Source organism: Festucalex cinctus, chromosome 19, assembly GCF_051991245.1.
Source record: "Festucalex cinctus isolate MCC-2025b chromosome 19, RoL_Fcin_1.0, whole genome shotgun sequence".
Lineage (NCBI taxonomy): Eukaryota > Metazoa > Chordata > Actinopteri > Syngnathiformes > Syngnathidae > Festucalex > Festucalex cinctus.
Window position 1 is genome coordinate 823,530 of NC_135429.1, and position 25,704 is coordinate 849,233.

At 40.1% G+C, this 25,704-nt stretch overlaps 1 protein-coding gene across 1 annotated transcript in view; it reads right to left on the bottom strand.

Annotated features, from left to right (window-relative positions):
• The window catches only part of gatad2b (GATA zinc finger domain containing 2B), a 46,014-nt gene that overhangs the window by 7,315 nt on the left and 12,995 nt on the right, over positions 1–25,704 (bottom strand). Inside the window, exons 2-10 of the mRNA XM_077506356.1 lie at positions 14,340–14,720; positions 11,427–11,556; positions 10,995–11,126; positions 9,802–9,930; positions 7,965–8,123; positions 6,127–6,496; positions 4,933–5,135; positions 1,829–1,936; positions 788–995 (exon numbers count right to left, since the gene is read on the bottom strand). Of these exons, the coding sequence (XP_077362482.1) occupies positions 788–995; positions 1,829–1,936; positions 4,933–5,135; positions 6,127–6,496; positions 7,965–8,123; positions 9,802–9,930; positions 10,995–11,126; positions 11,427–11,556; positions 14,340–14,719 (1,819 nt within the window). The 5' untranslated portion in view covers position 14,720. The remainder of the gene's footprint in view (positions 1–787; positions 996–1,828; positions 1,937–4,932; positions 5,136–6,126; positions 6,497–7,964; positions 8,124–9,801; positions 9,931–10,994; positions 11,127–11,426; positions 11,557–14,339; positions 14,721–25,704) is intronic.

The following is a 25,704-nucleotide window of genomic DNA, read 5'->3' on the forward strand; positions in this document are numbered from 1 at the left end:
AACAATATAACTAAACAAAACAAAATAAAACAAGTGTTCTTTTATTGAAGCGTATTGCATTCACTTAAAAAAAAAAAAACTAACAATTTTTTTGGAGGGACTATTTTTTTGCGCATTTTTGTTTTTTGTTTTTTTAATTTTCAGATTTTCTGAATATTTTTTTTTTCCTGTTTTATACTGAATACTTTTTTTTCTATCATAAAAAAATCAGAAAAGCTGGGAGGAAAAATATTATATAATATATGGCGGACACTTTCCCGCAAGCCAGTATTGATAATGTTTATGCTTTTTTTTGTTTTTGTTTTTTTTGTTTACTGTATACTATCATTATACTATCAGTATATGATATATCAGCATCAGTATACTATCATAAGCTAGGTTAATCCTTTTATTGAGTATACAAGTATACAATGTCAATTGACCGGCTTGATTTTAGTAAGCTAACAGTTGAGTTCCTATGGAAGCGTATTGCATGTGGGAAAGAGTCCGCCATTAGAGAATCTGTTTTTCATAATATCTTTATTTATTTATTTTTCTTTATTTTTCTTTATTTTTTAATTTTTTTGCCCTCCCAAAAAATGCTTGGCAATGTGGGAAAAAATGTTTTTAGCATTTAGCCTACAAGTACGAATGTAATCTAGGTTTATCGTTTTATACGTTCGAACGTGCTTGCAAATACGTTGAAACGAGTTTGCCAGCTAAAAATGTTAACTCCGCATGAGCAGTTCCACACTTCTGTTCCAGTTTTGTTTCATGATACACTAAAATGAGGCCAAGAAAAAGGTACCTGGGATGTTGTAGATCTGGCGACGGCTATCGTGCTGCAGTCTGCTGCTGCTACCGCTGCCGCCTCCGCCGCTGCCGCAGTGCTTTGCGCCGCTCATCCCCATCAGGCTGCTGGCCACGGACAGCTGAGAGGCCTGGGCGAAGTTGGACAGGACGCCTCGCGCAGAGTTGGACAGACTTCTCTGCATAGAAGCCTGAGGTTGAGGAGCCTGAGGAGGAAAAGATGCGCTTGGCTTGCTCAACTCAATCAGGTGAGTTTTCAGCGCACTAAAACACCGACACCATTGTCACACACACAACAGCGTTGAACACGTATGTAAATGTGGAGGATAAAAATGTATTTATTCATTCACTCACTTATTTTTAATATTGGTCCTCCATACGTACATGGCCCAGTTGTGATGAAACTCAATTGTCCCAGGCTTGAAATTTGCTGACTGAGGCTTCCCTCTGACAAACGGTGTCCCAACATTCACCTGACTTGCTCAAGTGAGTATGAACCAGAGGCAACCGGCTGCTTCCTTGCCCCCGGGGCTTCACTATGCCAAACAGCATCGATTCGTAACATACCACTTTGACTTGCTCAGGTGAGTTTGAGCCGGATTAAACCGCCTGATACGCTGTCTCGCGCGTTACGATGACGAACAATATCGTCACACAATGCTGAACTTGCTCAGGTGAGTATAAACTGGCCTGAACCGCCCGCTCCATTGACACAAGCGTCAGCTGCTTTGAGTAGCAAAGCTTGTAGCAACATGCTGTTGACACACAGGCATTGAAATGAAAGACATTCTTTAAAGACGGAAGTTGTGGTTCTGAAAAACGGCCCAAATTGCTTCATTAAGGTGTCCAAAGGACATTTGAAATATTTGGAACATGTTTTACTTCGATGTGGTATGTAACCTTTTTTCCATCAAGTGCTTAAACGATCCCGACGCAAGTGATGCAACATTGTCTTCGGAAAGGACATGATGTGCATTTTTTGCAATCGTCTGCCATTGAGCTCCAAGCAGGAATCGTGAAAGTTTTGGAGGCCGCGTACCTGGCGCAGAGCATGATGTCGGATCAGGGAGTCAGTCTTGGAGGCGTTGGGGCCACTGGGGGCCGAGCTGGGTGAGAGGGCCGCCTGTTGCAGCCTCTGTTCGATCTCCTGAAATGGAAGCGGTCATATTTAGGAACAAATATGCAACTAGAGCTGCGAGCAGCTATAAAGGGCCCTCGCATCCCGGGCCACGTTGGAGTCCTTGCACGTTGGGGTACTTGCACGTTAGGGTACTGGCACGTTGGGGTACTGGCATATTGGAAGCAAAATTTCTTTGAAAATGGCATAATAAACGTTTACATGTAGAATATTTTTTTTGCCAGTGTGTGTCAAGCTCAACGGGTTTTGGTGATTGTTAAGACCTGCAAAAATCAGCGTCCTTTTTTATTTTTAGGCAATGAGTTGCCCTGATTGGTATTTTTTGTAAAAGTGTATATATACATCATCGCTCGTTGTACTCATTGCACAATGTTACTTTTATTGTCCAAAGGGGCAATCAAAAATGAATAAAACAAAATGGAAACGTACATACGTTTGGATCGGTGTGAAGCCAGTGAACAATTTGAGTGGTGGAAACTAAAAGAATATTCAGAAATGACTTAGTCATCACACTTAGAATGAGTTTACATTTTTTTGTACAAAATACCGTATGTGGGTTTTTTTTTTTATATAAGCCTCAAGGGCTAGGTGGCGTTGTATTTATAACTGAATGTTGTCATCGAGATACCTTCAGGCCTTGATTATAAGCATACATGTCAAGTGTGGGATTTTTTTTGGAGCATGTACCGTGGAGTTATTAAGCATATCCTTCATTCACGATATTGCTTTTAATGTCCACAGAGGCTATCAAAAATAAATAAAAATATATATATGATTGGATAAGTCTGATGCCAGTGAACATTTTGAGTGGTGGAAACTAAAAGAATATTCATAAATGACTTAGTTATCACACTTAGAATGAGTTTACATTTTTTGTACAAAATACCGTATGTGGGGTATTTTTTTTTATGCCTCAAGGGCTAGGTGGCGCTGCATATATAACTGAATGTTGTCATAGAGATAGCTTCAGGCCTTGACGATAAACATACATGTCAAGTTTGGGATTTTTTGGAGCATGTACCGGGGAGTTATTAAGCATATCCTTTTTCAGTGCGAAACACAAATTTTGATGCCCCGCCTTCATCATATAGTATTTCGAAAGGTCAAGATTTTTCCCCCTGTCGTTGGCTCAGGTCTTGACATGGTCCAGGTCAAGTCTTAACTCAGTCAGATGAAACGTGTAGGAGAAGTGGGCAAAAGTCTGCGCCCTGTGAATGTGCAAAAATTGTCAAAAATGGGACATTCAAAAATTCGTAGCTCACTTCCTGTTCATTTTAGCATATGGGTCCAAGAGACTTTTTTGTAGGTCTTGGGCTCCCTCATACACCTAAAAATATTCGTCGTTCTTGCTTAAACGTACAACCGGGGCTGCTTCGTTAAAAACTTCTAGGGGGCGCTATTGAGTCATTTTTGTAAAAATAGCACAATCAACAATAAAATATTGCTCATTTTACCAGGCCAGATGTGTGTGCCAAGTTTCATGAGTTTCTGTGCATGTTTAGACCCTCAAAACTGGCGTTGTTTTCTTGGCGAACAGCGCTTAGCCACACCCACAGCAATTCGCGAAAACTCACAAACTTCGTGTTGTGACATCATGAAGGCCGAAACCCTCATCTGAGCAAATATGAGGTAGGTCCAGTTAACGTGTTTGGAGAAAAACGTAGAAGAAAATTCGTAAGAAAAAAAATTGCCACTAGGTGGAGCTATCAGTTAGATGAAATATAAGTTAGTAGATGTCTTTAGGGCTGGACTCTCATCAAATGTGTGAAATTTTGAGAAGATAGGATCATCTCGGCCAAGTTAATGCAGCTTTTATTTTCACGAAAAATCTTCAGACTTTGCGTCACCGTAGCGGCCACGCCCTTTGGCGAAAAGTTACAATATTCGGTGTGGGGCATCATCAACATCTTAAGGCTTTTCTGACCAATTTTCAACTGGATCCCTTCAACGAGCTCAGCACAGTAGCTAAAAACGTAAAGTATGACATTTATTGTAACCACTAGGTGGCGCTATATGTAGAACTGAATTTTATCATATAGATGTTTTCAGGCCGTGACTATTACGTTGCCTGAGAAGTTTGAGATTTTTTGGAGCTTGAACATGGGAGTTATTAAGCATTTGCTCTTTCTGGAGAAATGAAATTTTAAAGGCAATATTTGATGCCCCGCCCCCGTCATATAGTATTTCAAAAAGGCAAGATGTTTTGCCCAGTTGTTCTCTCAGGTCTTGAGATGATAAATGCCAAGTTTGAAGTCAATTGGATGAAAAATGTTCGCAAAGGGGGAAAAAGCATGACCACAGTGAATGTGCCAAAATAGGCCAAAATTGGACATAAAAAAATTCATAGCTCACTTCCTGTACATTTTAGCTACATGGTCCCAATAGACTTTTTTGTGCGTCTCGGGGTGCTACACGTGCCTGCCAATTTTTGTTGCTCTAGCTCAAACGTGCCGGGCTTGGTTTTTATTTTTCTACGCTAGGGGGCGCTATCGAGTCGCATTGTTATGATGACTTAATAATATCAAATTTTTCGCCGGGCCTGAGGAGTGTGCAAAGTTCGGTGAGTTTTCGTGAATGTTTAGGTACCCAAAATCGCGATCGTTTGCGGAGAATAAAGAAGAAGAATAATAATAATAATAATAATAATAATAATAATTTTTACAAAAACAATAGGGACCTCGCAGCGGTCGCTGCTCGGGCCCTAATTATCATATAAACTATTTATACCATGTCCAATTTTGATTAATTGATATTTTCCACAGTTGAATTTTGTCTGCTAGCTTAATGCAAATGCGATCAGGATTATTAACTGATCCAAATCTAATTGCATTCTCCCACAATGCAACAGTCAATAATTTTAATTGAGTCTCCAATCCAAACAACAGTTCAATCATATCTTATCGTATCTCTAAATGTAAAAAAAAAAATACTACTGAAATGGTCTCCATGGCAACAAGGTTCCCTATAACGAGAGGAAATATTTGAACGGCCATTTGGATGCTGACCTGCTCTTGCTGCAGGGCCTTCACGAAGGCATTCTTCAACCTGTTGGTGTGCTCCGCCTTGAGAGCCTTTTTCTGATTGGACATCATGCACTGCTCGCACAGGATCCGCCCGCTTTTCTCCTGCTTCCAGTGGGGGGTGAAATCAGTTCGGCACTGGGCACAGAAGAACGGCTCCATGCGGGAAAGCGTGCCTCGCAGTTTACCTGGGGATCAAAAGTCCAGGACTAGAAAACAACTTGCAGACTAACATTGATGTCAATCACATCATTTTCTCCACATTCAACTGGTGGCTAAGATTCATCTGGAATGTTTAGAAGCGGACTTGCCCAAACTGGCTTCTAGCATACATCAGCAAATGGATCTGCGTAGCAAACAATCTCGGATTAAATATGCCAACATGCCCGAGTTGTTGAGAGACGGATAAAAGGGATGTAACGATATCCAAACATCACCAGACGATATTATCACGATATGAAGGCCGTGATACGATAATTAGCACAATATCGTGGGGAGGTCAGCGATCCAAAAAGGTCACAATATTGTTAAAAAAAAAAAAATATATATATATATCATCTCATACTAAAAAAAAAAAAACCCCCCACAATATTCTACTTTTATACATTAGAGAAATGAAAAACATTATAAAAATATTGGAAATATTTTATATATTGAGACATACTTGCTAATGCAAGCACAGGTTCACAAGCATATTACGTGTCCCCTTCATCTGACCATGAACGTGGATTTGAAACATCGAAGGGCCAAAACATGCCGTGTGAAAGGTCAACCTCACTAAAACAAATAGCCGCCAGAGGGTGGTAGAACTCTACAAATGGAAATCAACCAGACTTTTTTAACAGATTTATTTCTTGTAAATTTCAGATTTTTTTTCTACCAAATTTGAAAGTTTTTTCTTCTCCTCTGAATATTAGCCCCCCACACTTCCCCAAAAATATTTATACGTGACCCGCCGTACTAATTTGAACACATTTTTTCTTTTTTTTCTTTGAACTGACGTTGGATTTGGCATACGAAAGAGAGTGGCAACTTTTCCACTGAATATTTTAGATGGAGGAGGAGCTTGTGTGTGTCATGCGTGTTGACAAGTGGACGACAATCCAGGCAGGGAGTCGGCGTGTCACCTTTGAACCTCCAATGCTTGTGAGAACCAGATAGTTGGCTGAGGATGCTTACCCTGACTGTCGAGGACGCTTTGCACCACCTCCTCCAGGCCCACCATGTAGATGAACTCGCTGTTAGCGGCCGACGGCAGGAAGTGGAGGAGCGGGGCGGGCGGCTTGGGCGGCGGGATCTCCAGCAGCGTCTTCTCCAGCTGCTTTCTCAGGGCGAGCTTGGCGGCGGCCTGGCTGCTGGCTTGGTCCACCATGGAATTGACGCCTCCGCTGGCGGAGCCCGACAGGTTGGACGGGCTGACGGCCGAGGCTCCGCCCAGGCTGCCCGCCACCCCGCTGGCCCCTGCCGCCGCCGCCGCTTGCATGTGGGCCAGGTTCATGTACATGGCGCTGGAGCCTGATCGCTGCGATGCTGCCACCTGCTGGCTGGCCTGTGTAGGAGACACACAAATATTTGGCCTCAATAATGATAAGCATTTTGCACTTTTTATTTATTTATTTACTGTTGCTTAAGTAAAGCAGTTGAATGCCAACTTGTGTTTTTTCAACCTGTGCTTCAACTTGAGTGCATAGCGCAAGTACTTTTGACACATTGGCAAGCGAATAAGAAAATGATCAGATGAATACAATGATTGGGCACATTTACCACACCCTGTTCGACATACCAAACCACTTGATTGTTATATTTATAGTTGTGATATTCGAGCTGCCAAGGAAAGAACCTGATTTTCTGCTTGGTCTCGACGGTGAAAGTGATGAGATTTTACAGCTCAGTAGATTCATCACTCGCTTTAACAAGGCTGAGCAATTAAAGTTTCAAGGCCCATCCCCACTTATATTGTAATAGCCTGTAAAAAGTGGCAGGGCATGACTCACTTCTGCAACAAAAAATACTGCCCAAAAGATGAAGTCACATTTTTCTTTGCTAGGTATATCCTCCAGAAATTTTGAAACAATGACTTCACTAACTTTTCAATCACTTCAAATGAGATATTGCTTGTTTCCACCGGTGGCTTATTAGATTGCTCTGCCACAGTGAACGACTCCAACATGAATCTTGCTAGTCAAAAGAAAGGAAGCACTTCATCGCACACTAATTCATTAACTTCTACTTAACACATTTTCAGGGAGGCCATTTTTTTTGTGGCCTTCCAGTTGCAAAGCCATCAAGTAGATTTTACAATTTGGGGATTTATTTAAATGTTGCTAAATTTTCATTTTATTCAGAAAACAGGTGAGCCATGATTGCTCATTACCTGAGCAACTATGATGTCATTTTGTCGACGGCAAAATGGCCGCCCACTAAGATCAATAAAAACAGATAGATTAAGAACATACAACATATTACTATAAAGGCAATTTTACAATTTTTTTAAAAAAATTCTTAATTTTTATTAATAAATTATTATTATAATTAGATTTTTTAAAAGCCCATTTTGGCTGTTTTTTTTTATTTTTTTTTTTTAATCTACTGTCATGTACTTGTATTGCTTTTATTGTTGCAGTTACTGTGCACTTTGAGATTTATTTTAAAAATGTAAAGTGCATTATAAATCAAATTCATTATTATTTCAATCTCTAGTGGGAGGGGCTAACGTGTAGAAAGGACAGGAGCTTGCAAATACTGTAATGAATAATTATTTATAAAAATAATATTGAATAATTAAAACTAACTAACTGAATTAATTCATCAATGTGTACATAAGAAATAAAGTATTTTTAAATTATGATTAAAAATATGTAATTTCTGCAGCAATACCACCAGTTATTGTATTTGAACCACATAGGGAAGACGAGGGCTAGTTGTCACGTTGCAATTTTCTTCTCCACCAGAGGGCGCAGCAAAAAAGTGCAGTGCTTGGAGATTTTTTTTTTAATTTTTCCCCAGGCAAGTCTTACCTGCTGGTAGCTGACGGCGTTACCCATGCTGGAGCGACCCATCCCGGGTTTGGAGAGCCGCTGTCCTTGCAACGTGGCGGGATTGGGAGCGATCACTCGCTGGGACATGAGCATGGGCGGCAGGTTGGAATTGGCTCCTGACCTGATGACTGTGTGACCCTGTAGAAAGACAAAATCATGTTTTGGGGACAATACATGCAGTATGTGTCTACTGTACTGTGGTGAGGGACTAACGTGGCTTCACTCTCGTTTAACACTCTTGCTAATCAGGGACTTCAACAATCTTTTTGTACTTTCGCACTGAGGAGACTAAAGTATTTTCTAACACGTTGAACAAATGCTTTTGTGAATCGTTTTCCTTCATCTATTGTAAAAAAGTGGATGACTAAAATCTACACAAGTCATTTGACCTTACTTATGAGACTCTAAATGGCCTGTAGGCACGCAAATGACTGGAATGGCTGTCTTTTATCTATAAACCTGTTAATCACAAAATATGGTTCCGTACCAATTATTCCATTTTAATAGCCTTTAAAAGGTACTAAAAAAAAAAAAAGAAAAAAGTTCTATATTCTAACATTTGCCAGTAGCCTTGTGTTGGGGTCTGCAAGTCATAGCTGTGCAAAAAACGTCATTTTTTTAACTAATTGTGGTTATTAACCAATTCGCAAATAAAATAAAGGTACAAGTCTGTCACGCAATAATGCTCACTTACTTTTTTTTTTTTTTTTGCAAAAATTGTCATCAGCGCTTCCATCACTCATGAAGTCTGCATTTTTGACTCATCACATATTTTTCATACACTTTGAATACAATTTCAACTTTTGGACGACTGGGAAGGGAAGTATGTGGAGAAATCTCAAAATCCAAAACGTTTGACCGCTTAAATCTATTTTTAGCCAGAGCTCGCCATGCCAAGCAGGTCACATAGACACCTTCTTAAAATAATCGCTTAAAATAATAATAAAAATAAATAAATAAATGAAGTGCAAAAAACAAAAAAATCACAGCCAATTATTTTAAGAGGGTGCCAATATATCACGATGGAAATTGTGCTAATGAATGAATTAATTTTAAGAATCAAATGCTACATTGGGATATGTAGAGGTCATTCTTTAAAATTATGTCTTTTTTTGATACTCATTATGATCCTTCAAGGGGGGAATTTAAATGACACTGTTGTAAATTGTTGTTTACTTTACACTCCAACTAAAAGTGATGCACTTGAACGGGGACGCTGCCTTGCTCACGGGTGAGTTGAAACTGACACCGGCCAATCCGCTGTACTGATAGTGGATGACTAGACAGAGGAAGGCAATATAAATAGTCAAGTATCTGTTGTCGGGTGATGCGCGATATACAAAGAGGCCAGCAGAGGGAAGTCGTGTGTTGATGCATGAAGCGGCAAGCCAGCAGTGCATCATCGTCGAGACAAAATGAGCGGACAAGACAGCACTCACACATGCGCACACATACACGCACAGACGCTGAATATTTAATACAATCTCAACATGTAATGGAGGAGCAGGGCTACATATTACAAGAACAAAGGCTTCCAGCAGGAGATGGGCTCATTAGCTCTCTCTCACGCACACACACACCAAACGCACTCAACAAAATTCATTATGATCACAAGCAGATACACAACTGGATTTCTATCTAAGGCTGTATATAGTCACCACTTGTGTTTCAAGCCAATTCATTGACTATTTCATAAAGTAAACATATTAGCATATTCCTAATGAAGAGGAGTTTAGCATGTAAGCTTTTCATTTCTGCCCAAATCAAATGGTGAATGGTTTGGATTTTGGATTGTGGCACAAGGTGCACTACTCACCTGTGCAGTGCGGAGGTTCTGGGGCTCCGGGTTGTGCATGCCTGGCCGGACAGGAAGCTTCCCCAGTCCAGGGGAGCCGTGGATGGAAGGAGGCTGCCCAGAAGAGGCGGCGTTCTGGACCACCGAAACCTGCACACAATCGTCACAAGTACACGAAGAAAGTCACACGCAATTATATCCGGCATACTGGTGTGTTCGACTGACCATTAAAAATGACATCAGCAGTTACGACTTCAAAAACAACAGTACTTCCTTGACACCAATCATGACTTGCTACTGGCCAAGGATTTGGCGCCATCTTTTGGCATTACAGAAAAAGTCCGCAAATAATTGAATGTAAATACATTCTTATGGGGAGTAAAGAATATTGAAATAAATTGATTCAAGGGACTAAGTGAGACTAAGTTTGCACATCGCTCGTCAATATAGTGGCCAGTGGTTGTGGCTGGGTTGGCTGCTAAATGTTATTTTATTTTGGTTGACAGTTCAAAGAGCAAGCGGTCACAACGTTGAAGCCGGTCAGTTCATCATAATTGTGCTTTTCAGCATTCCCACATATGTTATTGTGATTTTTATTTTCCACACTTTTTTGCCGTGGAACAACTCCCACGCAATACTTCCGATTTGCACCGTTCAAATTTCAACGTGCTTCAAAAATTCTCACCTCCCAGGGTATATATAATTTGATTCCACATTATTTACAGTACAAGCACAATTAATTTAACGTTAAATATCAACTTTTCCCCATTCATTTTCTTTTTCATTTTGGGACTGACAGTGAACTTTTTCTAAGTGTTACTTCCACGCCCACTCCATACATATAACTTTTACGATTACCAGGTGTCTGATACTGCTCGGTGGCATAGTTGGTAAAGTGCATTGTCCAGTAACCAGGTCATAATTTCATAATTTATCTCTCAATTTACTTCATAAGCATTCACATCTCAGCATTCCCACACAATTTCTCCAGAAATGGCACTTAGTCTAGTTCATTTATGCAACTCGTCTCCTTTTGTCAGCAAAAAAAAAAGCCCACTGATGACATAGAATCAAGTTAATGAACATTTCCACAAATACTCGCATTTAAGAAAAGAACTGCAAAATATCCTAATATGGAATATGATCAGTGTCAACTAATTGATGAAAATGATTTGTATATGAAAGATGACTCCCTCTCCCTGTAATCGACTGACCTTCTGCACCACATTCTCCTTCTGCATTTGACTCTGCCGGAGCTTCTTGAGCAGCACCAGGCGAGCCTCCTCCAAACGGAGCTCCTCTCTCAGAGCTTTGATCATCTGCTGCCTCTCTTCGCCCGTCTTACCCTACAACAAACGCACGCGCCAGCCATGTGTCACATCATTTCAGAGATTCAACACAAACTGCGTTTTTTTATTTTTTTATTTACTATGTAAAGTGCCATGCAGATGATCTATTGACGCAACGTCCTATTAGCACATGAATTATCCTGATTAATCCAGAACAATTAAGGCGGGACTTTTGACAGCCCTCACAATGATGTTAATCAGGGTTAAAACAGATGTGCAACACAAAATGAATTAATTAGCAAATGACTTTGCCGCACGCCAAGTGCGTCGGGCGCACAGGGGAGGCGAGCGTTTTACCTTGAACATGTCCAGGTTTGCATGGTTCAGCCGCTCTTCGGGGCGAGGTGTTGCTCTGGGACTGGATGCCTCGTTGTCTGACAGAATGATGACGTCTGGGGAGGGAGTTCGTCTGTCGTGGTCTGTGTCGCTGAGTGAGAAGAGAGAGAAAAAAAAAAAGTTGCCTTTGAGTAACAATTCCTCCCCTCAATATTGCAATTGCGATTTAACATGATTTGTTGAAGTTCTCTTCCCACTCTTTTTTTTTTTTTTTTTTTTTTTTAGTGATAAATTAATCTGTATTACACTAAATAAAAGCGCCCGAGGGACTAATTGGCCGCCGATTATAATCAGCTGATTACTAGCCTTCAAACATCGACCAATTGGGCTAAATGGCCGATTATTGTCATTATCAAAGAAAAACGAAGTTTCCAACGCTATGAAAGTACCCTGAATGCACCATTTTGCTTGCGTAGCATTAGCAACTAGCAAGTGTGTAGCGCATGTTATTCTGGTGTCCCTAAGTGTCCTTTAAGCTGTTTCATGACACCTCAGTTGGAGTTAACTGTAAAACTAAATACACAATGTTAAGAATAAGAGTCACATCGACTGTATATTTAATACAAAACTTGCTTCGTTTTTAAAACATCGCTAGACTAACACCAACAGGAAGTTATTCAATGCTAAACCACCACAATTAAAGTACAAGTTGGAATTTTTTTGCAACTACAACATGCCTTAAGGGTTGCACAAAAAACTTGGGAGGTTGAACAATCCAAGAGTTTTAAATGGTGGAGCGAGACTGAATATTTGGTGCATTTGAGATAGCTGCTTGTGCTCGTCACAGGTTGACTGGCTAGGGTATTGTTAGCTGCGAGTTTTCTGGTTTGCTGCCAGCTGGAAATGATGAGATGTTGATCCAGGAGTTGACCGCCAGCAGCCACGGGGATGAGTGAGACTTGAAAAATAAAGAAATAAAACTAGCAAAGTCAAAGGTAACGAATGATAACATCTCGTGCAAGCAGATAGCTGCTAACTGGTTAGCTACAACCTCATGCTTATTCCTCTGTGGTAGAAAGAAGGAATGAGGTGAAAGTGCAAAAACATGAGGGATGGTATTGGTATTGGGCTGGGACGCATCCTTATTTCAACGTAGGCTATCGGTACACACGACGGCGGCCACTTTGTTGTCACTTTACGATCAGGAACATAAGGCACACATCTGACAGATGCCCATTAAGAATTGATTTATCTATTTAAATTCTTTTTATTGTTTGTACTCTATAATAAATGTATTTTTAAACAAATGGAAAAAAGCTAATAGAAATTTGCCATTATTTTCATGTAGCATTTTAAGGAAAAATGCTATTTTGGGAAATGCTATTTTGAGGGGGAAATGCGAAAAGTACTAGTGGCATTGGTACTTGCTTTTGATGACTAGAGTTCTCATACGGGTATTGGTCTGGGGAAAAGAAAAAAAAAGTACCGTAGTATTGAACATCCCTAAAAAATGTGATTTAAAAATGTGCCTTATGATGATAACAGACTCATGCACTCTAATTGAATTTGCATGTTTCCCAGAATAATTGAAAGGCGGATGTCCTCCATTGTTCCCGCTGTTTACCATGTCACATTCCACTTTATCGAACTGACTGGCGGGTTTCACGGTGTTGCGCTGGTATGATGTCATGCTATTTATGTAACTGATGCAGGCATCACCGCCCAGTCTGCAGCCGCGGCGGATTGCCCCCATTACTTCAATTAAAAGTTGAACTGCAGTTGAGAGCTAATAATTCAGACTTACGGCTCTTCTATCAGACCATAACACTTAACAATCTTAAGCAGCACATTTAGCCAACTGCTCAGTAATAACCAAGCTTTAGGATTTCAGCATTATATGTTGAGACATTGATTAATAGTACTTCATTTATTTAATTTTTTATTTATTCTGGAACAAGAACAGAGCTGTATTCAAATGATGCGACCTTTAACATGACTACGCATTTCTGAATCAGAAATGCAAAAGAATGTAGCACCAGAGTGGTTAATGTGTCTCTCGGAATCAACATTACATCATGAAGTGGTGGGGGAAGGAAGTACAAGTACACCGTCCACTGATTCTGAAAAGGAGACTTGACATTTGACAGTTGAAAACTGGTGACATACATTTTCCAAGACTTTACAAATGGAGTTAAAAGCAAAGAATCTCAACTCTTTTTCCACTGTCACTTTTTTCACCCCGTTTTTTTTTCAGTTCCTTTCATTTCTAGTTCTATTGCTGTAGTTTTATTCTTTTGGTTGTTCTGGCAGTAAAAAAAAAATAAAAATAAAATGCTACTATAAAGAATACTATCAGGCAGGGGTGTCAAACTCATTTTTGTTGCAGGCTACTTTCCCTCGGGACGCCGTTATGACAGTGAAATCTCCTCCTCAATATTATTCCATATCGCTGGCGTCAGGCCAGAAACTCCTCTGACACAATTTGGCAAATTTCACTTTTACATTTTTTGTATTTATTTATTTTTTTTAACAAAGCATGGACTAAGGCTGCATGATTATGAAGAAAATACTAATCCCGATTATTTTGTCAATAATTGAAATCACGATTAGGACAACCATTTTATTTTTTGGTACCAAACAAGAAAATGTTTAAATGTAAAAAATATTAAGACATAAAAACTATGATATAAAAAAGAAAACCAATTGTTCATTCATTGGCATATTCTTATTGGTCCTTGCTTCGCTTCCCTGGGATTAATGTGAGAAAAATAATTTTACCCACAAAATTAGAAAGTTGGTCCTCAAATAAAGTCACAGTTTCGCAAAACTGCTCTGCAAAAAAAAAAATACAAAAATAAAATAAAAATCAAGCCATGAACTTTCATGCCCATTTGAGTTACAGTATGTCAGTAAACATTCAAATGATAACCTTACCATCTCCGTCCTGCACTCATGTCCACCGGCTCATCCAGGATGTTCTCCTTTCCGTTCTTACTTGGTCCAACATGGCCGCCATGCCCTCCCAGTCTCAGACTGCCGTTTAGCTTCTCCTCATAAGCGGCGCCCATTAGGCTCTGATGGTGGAGCGCGCTCACGCCGGGGCCCTTCCCGTCTCCCAGAGGCCCCGCCACCTCCAGGGCCGCCAGGTCGGCGAGATCTTTGCGTTTGAGCAGCGCCAACATCTTGAGGCGCTCCATGGCCTCGTGGCCCTCCATTTTCAGCCGCTTGGCCAAGGCCTCCTCTCGCTCGTTGGGCGACTCCAGACCTCGCTTCAACAAGTTCAGCCTTAGCGCCTCCTCGGACATCTGCTCCATCCTGGAGAAAGGACACGACAGGACGGTTAGAAAACGATGCCATTCGGAGGCCAGCTTCGACCAATATGGATGACATTTTCCTTCCTGTTGCGCTCTACAACCAAACCAAGATGATTAAAAATGCATCAGTGAGTCACGCAAACACACTTGGTGACATGTTCCATCACTGAACACACTGTAGTTCATCTCAATTTACACCCACATACACCGCTTATGTGCCAGAAATACTCGCACGAGCGCCGAACATGGATTAAATATGACGATGAAAACAATCCCCCAGAATAAAAGGTACAATTAACCTCCTGTTTGAACAACAAGTGATTACTCATTTTGGTAAATTACTGACTTGAAAAAGGCGTGTTGAGAATTGAATAATGCATAAGTGTTCTACTTCCAGTATCACGGAAGTGCAGTAAAAACCACTGCAACGCGGATAATCAGAAAATATGAGCAGCTGATCATTCAGACAGAAGTGGGTTAAATAGAGCGTGCTAATAATAGCTTGGAACTCTGAACTCGACAGTGATGAATATTGGGATTTCCGCTGTGAGGGAAAATGCCCGTATTTGTGATGCTCTACCGATATGCGTAGAAAACATGCCAAATATGGCCAGCTCCATCCAAATGTATTTAAGAAACCTTCTTCATGTTCAAACAACAACAAGAAGAACGGCAAGCTCAGTCTTATGAGTGAATAAGGCTGGTCATGTGACTGGTCAGACATGTCAGAGGATGGCATCACAAAGAATACCTCACTGCATACTTAAAGTGACTCGTTTGATTGATGCGGTGTAACTATTTATGCGGCTGTAAGCTTGTGTAGCTATACACATAATGTAAATGTGCATTGCCATTCAATAATTGATTATCGAGAGGTAATTACAATTAATTAACTAAGAGTTTGAGTTTGCTTACTTTGCTGCATGAAAAAATGTCAATGTCTTTCATTAGACAAAAAATGTCATTTCTTGCGGTTCATGTTAAATATCGCAATAATACTCATATCGCTATATTCAGCAACTATATCGCATATCGCATGATTTTCCAATATCGTGCAGTCCTATCATGTAGCTAACTAGCTATACATATAACTACTGTAGCTAACTAAGTATACATGTAACTAGCTTCATGTAGCTATATCTCAAGTAGTCACAAGATGTGTAATTTGCCATTATGCCATCAAAGCCTTCCACATGTTCACAATTGACAGACAACTAAGTCAGTGCGGGTGTTTTTACACGAGCACACTTTGAAATGTCAATTCAAACATTAGTTCAAGAAACTTCTCCAGTATCAAATGAACTCTGGTGGAAGTTCAACTGTGAGGACAAATCGATCTGACCTCGATCAGCACCAACTTGAACTTCTCGCCCTGCTGCACACAGAGCGACACGGACGAATGCCACCGAACTGTCACATAGTGTGTGGGGTTCTGCGACTAGTTTTCATGACTGGCCATTCTCGGGAATAGGATAAATGCGGAGAACAAATTTCAATGCGCACGTCCATCCGATATCTTTATAAAGAGGATAAGTCGGTCGCGTACTTGACTAATTTGTGGCGTACTATTCCAAAGCTATCAACAAAGTTCGGTTTGGTTACATAGTTGTTGCCAGCATTTAGCACCGGCTCCAGTCAGCTAGCCGCTAACACGGCTAGCCGCACTAGCAACTAGAACTATTTAGAATTGTTCTTTAACCAAGCAAAACCGAACACCCAAATATTCGATAGTGTCAGCCCAATTGAAGATCGAGTGAGGCTTAAAGGAATTGAGGACAAAATAAGAGGGATATGGGAAGATGAGCTATGGTACATCCGCAAACACCTCACTTATGGCTAACTGCTGAAGTGTACACTTCGGAATTAAACAAGGAGCTTTTAATGACGTGGTTATCAATACAGCCCATCGTTAGGTGCGATTTCACTTTGCCCTCCTCTAACATTTATAGTATCCTTCTCCCATCAACATTATCCTATTTAACACAGAGGGGGGTGCTAATGATTACACAACAAAGCCTTCCCTGTTACTACTTCGTCACTAATTAATTTGTGACGCAGTGGTGGAGCCGAGTGGTCGCCTCCATTTGCTGGGAGAAAAACACAAGAAGCTCCTGCTCTGCTGAGCCTCCACCTTTAATGAGCCAGAGAGCGCCGCTGAGAATGGTGCTGATGAGCCAATCAGGGACGACCTTGCGCTGCACGTCAGTCGCTGACACCCCTTCACGCCCCCCTCGCCCGCCCTCCTCCTCGCGGCCATCGCCACCGACTGCCTTTACATAATATAATGACTGTTTCAGTCAGCTGCTACACAAGCCACACTCTTTCTCCTGTTTCTCCTCAACCCCACCCCGTCCTGTCTCATAATCCCTCCCACCGCCATCCGCTCACCCCACCCCGCCCGTTTTGGGCACTGTGCCAGGCCAACGCAATAAAAGAAAAGAAACAGGAGACACAGCTTGGAAGAAAAGTAAAAAAAAAGAAAAAAAGGTGAAGGTTGATTGAGGGTAGACATGGCGCCACTTTTCATCTTTTCATAAATCACGGGTCCAGGTCGCACAGGTAGACTTCTCCATCTTCAAAATGGACTCCTTAGAGCGGCGACAGTGTACGGAGGAGAAGGTCACTGTCATGAAACAGGCAAGAAAACGACGTCCGGAGACTCCAGACATCCACGTACTGCACGACATTCCAACAGACGGCAGTATTTTGTAACCCCTTCTCCTGTTCCAGCTGTATAGTACCACAAAGAAACCCCTCCCTGCTCCTCTACCCTCCCCCAATTCCTCAAACCAGTCGTCTTTTCCTCCCCCTCTCTTTCACTGTAAAAATAAACACATGCTTACTTTCAGGGCCCCTTACATGTAGCCAGGGCTTCATTTGTTCATGTTACACGGGCCAATCAGGAGTGACTGTGGAGTCTGTGTAGACATGTGCGCACAGGCATGTGCGAGTTGGGAGGGGGGGCAATTGGCGGGGGTTTTATTAAAAATAATAAAAGAGTGACACCGTCGAGCCACCTTGCAAACAAGAGTTTCTTTCCCCCTTCTTTTTGCACTGTCCTCGCATGGCTTTGTGTGCGCACACGGGGAAAAAAAGGAGACAGGGATGGCAGCTCTCTTCTGACATAATGCCAAATCTTAATTCCCCGCTCCCATCCCCCACGCGCACTCACACACACACACACACACACCGCGTTCTTTATGCACAGAGCTGACTGTTGATCAGATGGCTGCTGCTAAAATGTCGTCTGCGCAATTGAACCGGGCGCCCTTCCTCGGACGCCGCTGTAAACAAATGGCAAGGATCACCCTCCCGTCCCGGTCTCTTGCGCCTCGACACCGTGGTCAACGCCGTTTGCCAAACGGGCAGCGTGCCAAGCTGACTGGCTGTATTGGTAATAAGGCCATTTGCAACTGCAATGTGGAATCTGCTGCTCATTTCACGCATGGTCTGCGTCATGACAATTTATTTGGCTGATGCAACTCCAAGCCTCCCAGTACGCCTTTCCGCCTCTCCACCACCTCCATCCCGCCATCAGGGAAGCGTTCCCTTTCACTTTTGAATGGCTTGTTTCATCCGCTTATCACTAGACTCGACTTCCTAACCTTCTGCCAAAGATAAAAACTTTTCAATGCAGCTCCTGATCCAGTGTTGCTAATGTCACTTATGCCATCAAAATGGCGCCGTTACTCATGTTGGTTGTTAGATGGCGGGCATCTGGTGCGGTCATGAATCCAAAACGCAATCATGTGGGCAGCAAAGGTTTAGTCTAGAAGCAAAGTCCGATCGAAATTTGACAGCGCGTTTGCACACTGTCAATATTCGGGTTAAGGTCAAAATTCTTGTTTCGGAAACATTTGGGTCAGGAGAACCAATTTACATGCGTGAGCGGACACAACTACAATTTTCATTTTCACAAAAAAAAAAAAAAAACCTGCCTTGTTGAACACATCAGGTCGGTGTGTGGCCACGGGTAAGAAGAAAAAAAGAAACTATTTGCGAGGAGACTGAGGGCAGCCAGCAAATGGATTGCTGAAACAATGTAAGGAGGAACTGTGGAGTATAACATTGCAGTCACATGTGAAAGGTTAAGCTAGTGTAGCATGTGTTTATGCTTGTCATTTTTACCTGTGTATCATCAAATGATAATAAGTGACATTTTTTACATTTTCCATACAGCTTGTCGTGGTCGGCAGACAATCTCAGGCATCAAATATTACAATGGCAAAACTGTTCAAACGGTACATGACCAATTGAGCAGCAACACTTTCAGTCATTGTGACGGATCGTGTTAGTTCTCCGTGTTGACTTCCTCTATTTTAGTTTTGAAAATGATTAGTACAATAGCACAGTACATTATTGTTCACTATATTGAAATGTAGCCGTTGCCAGTGAGACAACTGAAACCCCCTTCATTTTTATACTTTGTCAGATCTCTCTCTTTTTCTCGAGTTATGATTGTATTTCTGGATTTAGCGAAGACAAACTGATCAGTTTGGCTCTTTTGTAAATTGGTTCGTCATCAAAGCAACAAATTAACTGCAGCCTGATGTCCTAAAATTGAAGTGCAAGCTGATCACATAAAAATAGGCGTGACACTTCAACAAATCTTTTACTTTTTACTAGAAACAGAAAATTGACAGGCATTGCTTAACAGCTGTCATTTTGGGGGGGATTGGGGGGGAGAGAAGAAAAGACGACCAATCACGCAATATTTCTTGAACACCGTGCAAGAATAACATTCTGCTGAGGTGATGTGTCAAGGACAAGCTGCGAAGACTTCCAACTCAGGGCTTCAAAAATAAAACTGTCATTTTCTTCCTCTGTTTTTGCACGCATGCCCCTCAGCTGCTTCATGCATTTTTATCTAAATCACTAATTCATTTAAAAAATGTTATCTAAAATTTGGCATTAAAAAAAATAATTATTCATTTTAATCTAAATCAATTCATTTCAAGAATATTTTATGTAAAATTTGGCATTTTTAAACATATTTAATTATTCATTTTTAATCTAAACCTAATTCATTTAAATAATATTTTATCTAAAATGTGGCTTTTAAAAAAATATTTAATTATTCATTTTTAATCTAAATAATTAGTTTTTAAATAATATTTCATCTTAAAATTTGGCATTTAAAAAAAATATTTATTCATTTTAATCTAAATCAATCCATTTCAAGAATATTTTATCTAAAATTTGGCATAAAAAATATATATTTAATTATTAATTTTTAATCTATATCATTAGTTCTAAAAAAAATGCAAATGTAAAAAAAACTGTAAATTATTCCTATTTTTTTTTTTTTTCCGATATCCACACGAGAGGGACTAAAGAGCCACATGCGGCTTCAGATCCGCTGGTTGCAGACGCCTGCACTACAACATATTACTGCTTCCATTAGGGATGGACGAGTGACAATATCAACAAAGTCGATAAAAGCAGGCATAAAGTGGAGGATGTACAAAAAGCTTGTTTGCATTTGATGCACAAATCAATGAAAGACAGTCTCTATGAAGTTGTCTTATTACGCCAGTAAATTTAATCCATTTCAGACAGATGGCCAACACGCTTTTTTTTTGGGGGGGGTAACTCAAAGATATAATAGACATAAAGTTGTATTAGTATAGACTGTATAGAGAGTTGTTGTTGGAAAGCCCTGGTGTGCATCACAGTGCTGGAAGACATTGCAACACAACATAAACCTCTCAGCTCAATTAAAAATTAATGCTAAAAAGAAACAAAAGAAAAAAATAGAACGTTTTTTTTTTTTTTTTGGTAGCCTCCAGTTCAGCAGATGATTTAGATATAAAAGAGGCAATTAAAGTTTGACTGCGATGACATGCACAAGATGGCCGCCGCAGTAAAATCCAACCCGAGCAAAATCCCCTGAGATTGCTTGAAGCCCTCCGATTAACAGTCGGCATCATATAGACCAGCATGAAAGGCGCATTCGGCGCTCTTACTGCTTGCCATATAGGTCATGTTCAAGTGTGGCAGCGCAGAGCTTTAGGTGGCGTGTACAATCAGGCTGTCGGGTCAAATAGGGTGAGCGGCAAGATGTTGTGCACATGCTCAACAATGTCTTATTCAGTGCAAACAATTTGCGCCTTCAGAGAGGGGAAAAAAAACAAACATCCAATCTCCAACTAAGTAATACAGTGTGTCTTAGTGTGGGGGCATCTCTTCTGTGTCTGCTCCCGTGGCAAACACAATGAATGTGTTATGAGATGACAGGAGTGATGACAGAGTCGAACTAAAGTAATGACTGTGTCTAAAGGAGTTTTAGAAGTGTTGGGTCAGTTGGTTTTCTGTCTTTATCTAATAGTTGTGGGAATGCTGAAAGCATCCCACATATGTTATTCGGATTTTTATTCCCCACACTTTTTTGCCGAAAAACAACTCCCACATAATACTTCCGATTTACACCGTTCAACTGACTTCAAAAATTCACACATTCCGGCGTATATATCGCCTGATTCCACGTTTCTTACAGTACTCGCACAATTTGACATTAATGGGACTGACATTGAACTTTTTTCAAAGTCCCACTTTCCATGCCCACTACTAGCTCTGTGATACTGCTCAGTTCTTTTTATTCATTTATCTTTCAACTTCAATTAAAACTTTGTAACTTTCACATAATTTATCTTTCAATTTACTTCATAAGCATTCAGCTATTGGCATTCAGCTTTCAACATTCCCACGCAATTTCTCCAGAAATTGCACTTCGTCTAGTTCCACTTAAGATACAACAGCATGTCAATGTCAACAACGCCAGAGATGATGATAATATTAGAATGCTCTTGGTTGTGTTTAATTGTATGATTAGAAAATATACGACTCATTATTCCTGTGCAACATTGATCCAAGATCGGCATGTGAATGCTGCTTTTTTTGTTTTGTTTTTTGTGGTGACTAAGGCTTCACTCACTCTACAAAACATGCCGTGCTTGGGCACACTTGACATCATCTAGTGTGAGCGTTGCGTGCTGCTCCGTGTACTTCACGGGCCTCAAAACCATTGAAAGTGGGCTTGAGTATTGCATGCTTGCTCATGCATAAGCAGTAAGCACATGCAACAATCCGACCAGGATGTGTTGTATTATCCTGTGATCTTTCCTTGTACCAGCCATTACCAAAAAAAAAAAAAAAAAAAATGGAGGTTTTTAAACACACTTTTCCCATAATACAAACACAACACCTTTAAGCATATTTACCCATCCCTCTGTTTTTGCATTAAATAAATCCCCTTTATCCCCAAACTAACTTATCATTTTACAATATAGATCAATAATCATGCCCAAAAATGTACATTAGAAAATATAGCCACCTTTCTGTCGGCTTAAAAAGCAGGATTACAGCATTAATAATTTTCAGCAAAAAATGGTTGTGTTGAAATAATAGTACTTCCGGTTTTCTTCTCCTTCCTTCAAACTGGCACTGTCGCAAACTACCAAAATAATAATAATAATAATAATATTTTTTAACCTTTCCAAGCCCAATATTAATTCATAAAACCATGAATCGATTATTTTAATATTTATTTGTCACATAAATTCAGAAAATAGAATTTGAAAGGATATTTTTTGTATCTGACTTTTCTTAAGATTTACTGTTCACATTAATTTAAAAGTATTTTCTTAAAATTGATGAAAGACCTGACTTATTGCTCTTTAAGACAATTCAGAATCTTTTAAATTTATATATACAATTATTGAATTAGAATTATAAAAATAATGTCATCTCATCCTTACAGATGTCAAGTGATTATAACACGTGTTACTTTCATTAATAAACTAAATCACGTAACCAGTTACTGCCTCCGCAAAATGTATTTAGTCAAGTCAAGTCATCTTTATTTAGAAAATTAATGTTTGCGAAATTTTTATCATGTCCTTTATATTTAAGAAGAATTGATATTCCATATTTTTTCTTTTCTTTTTTCTTTTTTTAAATTTGATGTTTCCATAATTAATTAATATCCGATTTATTTCAAGTGAATCAAATCTAATCGGGAAAAATCGACATCGAATTGATGCATGTTGATGCATGCGCCCGAATCATTTCAACACACTGTGACAATTGGTGCTGGCCTCTTCAAGGGCAGTTTTCAGGATGTGTTGCCCCACGTTTCAAACGAAATATGACTCAGGACGAGCGCATACGGGACGAGTTAAATCAAACAAAGAGCGGCTTTGCTGTGGTTGCTGTATTTCACAAAATTATAGGAACGATCGATTTATTTTATGCAGCTCAGATATGTTTCTTTGTCTCTTCCACCAAAACGTCCAATTCCATCACGTCAAACTTCATTTTGTGCCTGCCGTTCCACTGAATGTGCCATGTTGAAAACAGTCTCTACCACTTTTACGCCTATTGACAATGGCAGCGTAATATTTTAGAGAGAGTAAACAAAACACACAATTGAGCACCTGCTATTTGGGATGTTGGTAAATCAGGCTCGATATGGAAGTGATGACATATCTACTGGAAAGTGCTGAAGTTTGCAGTGTATGGGAGTTGGAGACATTTTAGTAAAGCAGGACAAGCAGTCACTGAGCGAACCGCTTTGGATGGACAACACATCCACTCCATGATACTCTGTGGAAGCAGAAGAGCTCTTTGGCCAAAAGACTCATTCAGCTCTGTTGCCATCAATGCTTTGGGACAGCTTTCAGTCAACTCTTAACTGTGGGAACATTTGATTAAATATTACATGTGTAACTAAGGGCATGAAAACCAAATAAAAAGAGAGGGTGAGGAGGGGATTTTTTCCAAAGAGTGCAGTAGTGAATTGTATCAGCCAGGTCCTCTCCTCTTCTCTTATTTTTATTATGTTTAATACATGTCAAACAGGTAAACCTGACAGTCTGGTCAAATTCAGTTAAAATTCCATATCAAACTTATTGCATGCGATGTGCATATTGCATAGGCCAATATCGCAATATCGATTTTTTTCCAATATATTGTGCAGCTCTAGTCTAAAATATCTCCCGGGATTAATAAAGTACATCGGTGTCAGGTTGAAGCACTTTCTACCGTCAACCGTGTGCGTCACAGTTATCTCCTTGTTTAATTGGCGAGCTACACATTTTTACTCAACTGCACCTGCTGAAGTGGTGGCTAACTTGACATGCTTGGCTGAGTGTCCATAGCTGAGAGATAAAGTACAACATATTTTAAGGATTTGTAGCCAAAATGATTCAACATTTAATTGCCATTTAGCTTCAGGCAAAAACATGCCAACTGTAACCTGTCAATAATAACGCGACGTTTAAGAAAGGTTAAGTACTTAACAATCAGGAGGCAAGAGGCAAGTGGTTACAATAGAGAGAGAACTCGAGTGAGAAAGAGGCACAGAAAATTATGGAAATGTGAGGGATAAGGCCAAAACCCAAGACTGAACCTTTGTGACCTTTGATCCTCACGCAATACCGACTTAACTCATTCACTCCCAGCCATTTTCACATTTTGCAATCCTGTCCGCTCCCGGCTGTTTTACTGCATTTTGACTTATTTTGCAAGGCACACAGAATATCGTGTTTATTGCTATAAAAACATGGAACCAAACAAAAGAAAGATTAAAGTCTCTTCTTTCATCAGGTAAAAAAAAAGTATATTTTTATCTGTTTCCAAATAAATTAATCAAGAAATTAAGTTTATATTTTAGAACACTTTGACAGTAGAAATATTTGATAAATAAACCAAGAATAATAATAAATAAAATAAATACATAAAATAAACAAAATAATAAAATATAAATAAATAAACCAATAATAATAATAAATAAATAAATACAATTCAATAAATAAAATACAAAATAAAAATAAATAAAATACATTAATAAAAAAATAAATAAATAAATAAATCAAGAAATTATCTTGAAAATTTATAAAGCTTTATTGACAGTAGAAATCTTTAGGGATCTATTTACTTTTTAATTATTATTTTTATTATTATTATTCTATTTAATTTATCTTAACCCATGCTAATGACCCCTGGAAGCTTCCTGCAATTTTTTGGTATATTTTTTTTAAACAAATCTGTTAATATAGTTTTTTTTTTTTCCTTTCCATTTTACTGCAAGTGAATATCAGCTTGAAATATTGGTTATCGGCCTCCTTGACTACTAATAATCTGTATCGGTATCGGCCTTGGAAAAACAAAACAAAACATCGGTCTATCACTGAACTCTTGGATATCAACCTACACCATCATGGATGCTACATAACAGGTTACAGTATGTGGCCATGCGAGGTTGCCATTTTCTTGCTAACTAGAGTACACAGGAGGCTAAAGAACAAAACGAAGTGAAGCGAAGCTTTGCCGAACATCAGACTGACAGCAACACAACACGTGTTTGACAGTCACCCCGGCTTTCTGCTTCATTGATGCCATTTTTTGTGTGTGAGTGACTCAGCATCAGGACACAGCTGAGAGGCCAGTGGTCAGGTGTGACGGCAAACTGCCGCAGTGTGTGAAAACCCCTCGTCGCTCATCTGTACGCAATCCTTCAGGATAACGGCGCGCGATTGAAAACTTGGCACGGGGACGATCAAAACCCACTTCCAGTGCGCCAACAGGATGCGGTGGCTGAGCCCGCCGGTCGAGCATCTGGAGAAGCAAACACCTGAATGTGCACGCAATCGCAACAAAAGCATCCCCGCACGCAAGGCCGCAGAAGGATGCTGGGAATGTGACCAATATGAAGCATTTGCACACCACTAGTACTTGACACTAATGAGGCCGATCAGAATGGCGCCCATAGCAACAAGGGCTGCAACGGACTGCGTGATGCAGCTCGGAGTTGATGATTGTGATGCGGCCTCAGAGCCAATGAGTGTTGAGAAGTGTTTTCCTGTTGCCCAAAGCGATCAGAGACTTGGCGCCATACATAAGTCACATCCAGCACAAACCGCACTAAGATAATTACCTCCACCTTCACCTGCCATCGACGAATACACACATGCAGAATGCAAGGC